This window comes from Parasteatoda tepidariorum, chromosome 3, assembly GCF_043381705.1.
Source record: "Parasteatoda tepidariorum isolate YZ-2023 chromosome 3, CAS_Ptep_4.0, whole genome shotgun sequence".
NCBI lineage: Eukaryota > Metazoa > Arthropoda > Arachnida > Araneae > Theridiidae > Parasteatoda > Parasteatoda tepidariorum.
This window is the reverse complement of record NC_092206.1, coordinates 5,456,337-5,462,336: the sequence shown is the minus strand read 5'-3', so window position 1 is coordinate 5,462,336 and position 6,000 is coordinate 5,456,337. Positions and strand designations below refer to the sequence as shown.

The window sequence follows — 6,000 nt, the reverse complement described above, 5'->3', positions numbered from 1 at the left end:
GGTGGCTGCAGCAAGAGAGGATCTAAGATGTGTCGGAGTAGCGGTTCTATTCCTGCGTGCACTTAATGTCAAATATCGGTCATCGGCACTGGTCGTAACAGTTGGCCGTCCTTGACTGAACCTCCTAGATGCCGAATCTGTGGTTTGAAATTGCCTCCAAAGTCTATGAACCACAGATGGACTCACATTTAGCCATCTGGCCACTTCTGATTGACTCTGCCCTGCCTCTAGTCTCCCGATGGCTCTCCATCGTAGTTCTTCAGGCAAATGATGCCTAGAGGTCATTATTACGAATTGGCTATCTCAGATTTTCAATGTCGCAATCACAGTAAAATTTGTGTGCTTTCTCTCAAACTTGGACTTTTATGCTCCAGGCAGATGACGTAAGCCGAGTGCAGCGCCACTAATTTGCATATTGCAATTTTACTCAGCTACTCTTAGTGGACAACATATGCAAATTTTGCACGGTTTGGCTTACTTTTGAAAGAGTTATCGCTATTTTTGTGATTTTTCCTTAATTTATGATAACCAGTGTATATATATTTGCACATATATACATATATTTGCACATATTATACATATATACATATTTTTTAATTACAAATTTCCCCAACTTAATATTCTCTCATAGTTTAAAATATAATTTTAAGCATAAGAAAATCAAGAGGAAGTTTTTTCTCATTAAAAAAATAATAAAAAGTTCTTTTTAGCTAAAACACGACAACAAAGTTTCCTAAACCTCAATTTTTCTCGTAATCTTCAATGTCATAATTTTTATTATAAAAAAACAATCAAGAGGGTGTTTCTGTTTTTTGATCAGTAAAAAAATAAAAAGTGGTTTTTAAAACAAGTTTTTTTTACTTTAAGTGAACAAATTGTAACAGATCAACTATTGCATGGATTTAAAAAAATTATAAACTGTTCTTGAAAAAAAGAAAAATTAATTTCACGAATACAGAATGAGTGACACAATACGAAAAAATAAATAAGATGAAACTTTACTTTGTTAACAGTACATATCAATAACTTTATGTTATATAACAGATCAAATTGGAAATCCCTTTTGTCTATTATAGATTTATTACAAATTTTAACATTGATATCTGGCATTTTTATTTTATGTATGTATTTATTTATATATATTTTGCTGCTTATTACATTAGATCAAGCACAAGCTTATAAAATTTTGATCCTGAGTAGGAGTTAAATTTTTCCCAACAATAATAAATAATCAAGACTTAAAGAAAAAAAAAGAGAAACAGTTCATCATTGAAATTTCTTTAATTTTCAAAACAAAGTTTTAAAAAGTATTTAAAGTGTAAAGTTATTCACAGGTTACCCATTGTTAAAATGGTTATTGTCTAATTTTTCTACTCTCTTTATTTGTGATATTCACCTGAATTATTATTTAAAACGATCCAGTTTGAAATGTAGGTTAGAATTTCTGATTCTTAATTAAAACAATAAAAACAATAATAAGCTTTCAAATGATCAAATTCTCTTTTATTCACAACTCAAGAAGTATTTATGAAATCTCTCTGGACCCATATCTCAAAAATAAACTCACCCACTTAATGCATAACAAAATTAAAAGTGAAAAAAAGATTTCTAAATTTTTTTTCTTCAAAAAGCAGCTGTAGACGTAGCAATGCCTGCAATGATGACGCTTTGGACTGCTTACTATTACTCTTGAACACAGTTGAAAAGTGTAATGACGTCCAAATAAGGTGTGCACGCCATCAAACCCAAAATAACACCCATTTTGCCAATGGGTAAAAAAAAAATCTTGTGGTTTTCAAAGTAAAATACTTCAAAACGAGTTGCAACGATATTTTTAGCATCAAAGACGGTGACTTTTTGCGGTGAAAATCTTGGTATCTTTTTAGACAGATATTTTTTTTCCTTTCATATAATTTATTATAAATAAAACTACTATTAAATAAGATTTATCAAAAAATGATTCGATCTAAACATTCAAAAAACGTTTTAAATTCCACTGTATGTAGGCACACCAAACAAAAGCATCGGTTTGTTAAACTATAAAAATGGTTTGAATTTTCTGCATTCCTAATAAAAAGTTACATTAAACCATGTTTTCACTTAAGTTGAGCCTCGTTATTCCATAATCAAATTTAATACAACATATGAAATATGAGAATTATTACATATTTTCCATAAGTATTGTAAAAAAAGACAAATACTCATTAGAGGAAGAATGAAATATGAGAATATTATTATATATATACTTTATTTAAACATTGGATAAATGACATATACTCAATTATCATCTAAGTATGAAATATGAAAATTATTATATACATTACCTACGCATTGTATACAATGACAAATGATCTTTAGACAAAGTATGAAATGCTAGAATTAGAGAGAATAAAAGAAGCACATTTATTTTTCTTTACTTTAAAGAAAATTATTAATGATTTTTTAAACCAAAGAAAAATATTTCTTTTATTCAATAAATTAAATGTTTTTAAGAATAACAAATTTCACTTTTCGGTTATTATTAACAATTTACCAATTAAGAAAAGCATCAGTGTAGTGTGGAAGATAACAGTCTTCAATCTTGATAAAGAAAACTATCAGTGTTATCAGTGAAAACCATCAGCATAAAAAATGCTGGGCCCTTACCTAATGACCCTTTACCTTAAAATAACATTAGTGTATAAAATAATATTATATTATTAATAATACAACATTTATATCTTTCTCATCAAATAAAATATGAACTTATTTATTAAACAAACAAATTACTTTCTAATACCAATAAATCATAGTCACACTAATTAAAATTGTGAAATAATCATATTTCCTACTTAGTCAATTTTTTGCATTGCATAAAACATGCATATAGCGTTTTAAACAAAATCATGAATCGTGAACTATGAAATACATTAATTAGACGCTCATTTTTTGAATCCTAAATACAATCTTAAGTTGACTAGAACACAGTAAGATTCAATATAACATACTAATATTTAGAGTCACTTATTGTTAAACTTTATTAAATCAGTTTGCATAAGATGAAATTAGTTGAAGAGTATGTACAATTAAAAAAATACGAGTCTAGTACAGAGATGGCGAACCTACGGCACATGTGCCACATCCCTGTGTCAAATGAAAAATGTGGCCAGGATAGGCAGGTTGGCGGGGCACTACACTCTCGTTCATGAGAACGGAAGTTTGAATCCAGCCGGCTGAAGAAAGCCCGAGTAGAAAATGGTGACTGGTGCACATTAAATTTGCCGGGTCACAAAGTCCTCAGTGTCCCCATAAGAAATACCTATGGGGTACTAAATTGGAGATTGATCATTCTCTGGTTCAGGTCAAAATTACGATCTGTGAAAGAATGAATGGATGTATGAATGGGTCCCCCTCATAAACGGTTGTGATGTGTGGCAGAAGTCTAATTCTTGGCCACAGATGACGCCACTGGAAAACGACAACCGCACCCTTTGCCTTAATGGTCTATGACATCATCAACAACATATGAGAAATGCATATTTAATTAAATTTATTCATAAACATTAAATGAAAAACATTAAAGAAAAAAACAGGAGCAACAATATTAGCAATCATTATAGGCAAATTCGGAATGATTTTGGAAGTTATTTTGTTTAACTGCAGTACCCCTCCACTAGAATTCAAAAACTTATCCCAATTTTCTTAGAAGTGCAATGAGATGTTAAAAGATAACCCAAACTAAATTGCAAATTATGAAAAAAATGTGTCAGCAGTTGTTTTAACAATGAACTCAGCCTAATTGTCTGTAAAAAAGCAGCATTGTTTCAGATTTAATTAAATATTCCATAAATACAGTAATTCTATAGTTTGAAATCAAGATACAATGGTTAAAAGATTATTTTTTAAATAGGAAAATAATAAGGGGCACACTAGACACCCTAAAATAGCAAGCAGTAATTTTAGAAAAAGGTTTGCCATCTCTGGTCTAGTATACGGAAACCATAAAGTGCAACTTTTTCGGCAATAGAAATTGGAAAATTCCTTATTGATTTTGAATTAAAATGAGCCATTTTGTTGATCAAATTTCATGATTTATTACTTGAATGGCTATTATATATTTGTATAGTAATTTTAGCAATATTACCCAAGTCAAAATTCTTGATGGTTCCATCAAACAATTTTGATGGTTCATGTTGGTTTCAGTTCGGATCATGATGGTCCAACATCATTTGATGGTCACCATCATCCAACATTTTCCATTATGTGCTCATGGTTTTTGATCTGCCAACAAACTTCCATCATTCCATGATTGAAGATGCTACTTTAAAACTGCAATGGTTAACCATCAAGGGAAGTTTGACTTTCATAGACCAACAATCTCTGATGGTTCAAACTATACATTGATGGTTTAATGGGAATTCTTGTTGGTTGTCGGGAATATACCATCAAAATAATTTGGGATTTTAATGCATGACCATCAAAAATCAATCCGAATTCCTACATTCTGTGGTGGCTCATGATCGTTACAACACTTGATTTCCAAGAAACTATGTAGGTAATTTCTGATGGTTCACCATGAACAAACCATCAAAACAAGTTGCTATTCTTATGTTGAACCATCATAAATCAGTCAGAATTCCTGCATTGAGGTGATGGCTACTTATGTTGGTTACTATCAAAAAATATTATGGTTCATGATGGAATTATTGATGGTTACCATCAAGATTATGTTGGCCCATCAATGGAAAATCATCTAAAATTTTGACTCGGGTATTTAAGGAAGACATCATCAGTAAACATCACATATTGAATTAGCGTACAACATAACCAGAATTCTTAAGGAATCTTACAAAATTTAAGGCTATGTTTGGATCTCTATAAGCTAGAATACCATCAAGATTTTGAAAGGCTTCAGTTCCTGTCTTGGAAGACACAGGTTTGTATTTCACTTGTCGTCTCTTTAAGAATTCCATGTTTACTTCATCACAATCATTAATGGCTTCTTTTAGTCTTAGCATTCCACCACCAGCAGCCATTAGGATGGCGTGTGGCCCACATGTGTCCCAAAAATAGGTGGAACTTTTTGAAAGAATATACAAGTCAGACTTTTTAATGGCAACAAGAAGGGCTTTGTGTCCAGCACCAGCAGAGTGCACCACTTTGTATTGTCTTTTAATGATTTCTAGTAATTCGATACTTTCACTAGAACTCGTCAAAACTGTTTTGTCCTTATCTGGATGAAGGTCAGAATCTTCCTTAACGGATGCATTATGGTCGTTGGGCGTCGACTGGACACTTGAAGACACAATAGATGAATTTTTATAATGAATGCCCCAGAAAAACTTACTTTTCCATCTGAAACAAATTAGATTAAAACTACAATCATAGGTATAATGAAACATCATAATTCATTAACATTTTAAGCAGATACCACAGAGAAAAATAATTCTTTTTTTAGAAGAAAAAAAATTTCCATTTTGAGAATCCTGATCACAAGAGTTTTTAGGCAGTTATTTTTTTACAAGCAAATTTATTGATATTAAAACTCCAAATTGCAAAAATCTAACTTCCTAACAGCAATACTTTAAAAAAGACAAAAAGATCTCTTTTGCACTTCAATTATAATCTTTGAAATTTCTAAAAAATAATACTCATATGCTTATCTTTTTAACTATGCGTTACATGAGGATAGTCTATTTTTAAAATTATAATATGTTTCTTCTTAAAATAATGCTAAGAATGAATACATTTGATTATAAAATAAAAATTGAATTTGTACAAAAACACCTAAAATAAGTTAAATATTCTTCTTCCATTTTAAACTTTCTTTTTTTTTTGAATTTGATATTCTGCCTTAACCATACTAAAAAACTGTAATGGAGATAATATCATCCTTGATTAGAAAAATTCTGCTGAATATTACATTGTATTGATAAGCCGGTGAATATAGGGACTTTCCTATGGTATTCACTACAGCAATATTGAAATAAAATAATGTATTTGTATGGTGCTTGACTTTTA

The 6,000-nt window shown here is 30.4% G+C and overlaps 1 protein-coding gene across 13 annotated transcripts in view; it reads right to left on the bottom strand.

The window, feature by feature from the left end:
* Nucleotides 1-2,229: 2,229 nt before the first annotated feature.
* LOC107439288 (inositol polyphosphate 1-phosphatase) overlaps nt 2,230-6,000 on the bottom strand; it is a 34,762-nt gene continuing 30,991 nt past the window's right edge. For all 13 annotated transcript variants that reach the window (XM_016051828.4, XM_043055058.2, XM_016051825.4 and 10 more), the window contains one exon: nt 2,230-5,334. In XM_016051828.4, the coding sequence (XP_015907314.2) occupies nt 4,791-5,334 (544 nt within the window). In that variant the 3' untranslated portion in view covers nt 2,230-4,790. The remainder of the gene's footprint in view (nt 5,335-6,000) is intronic.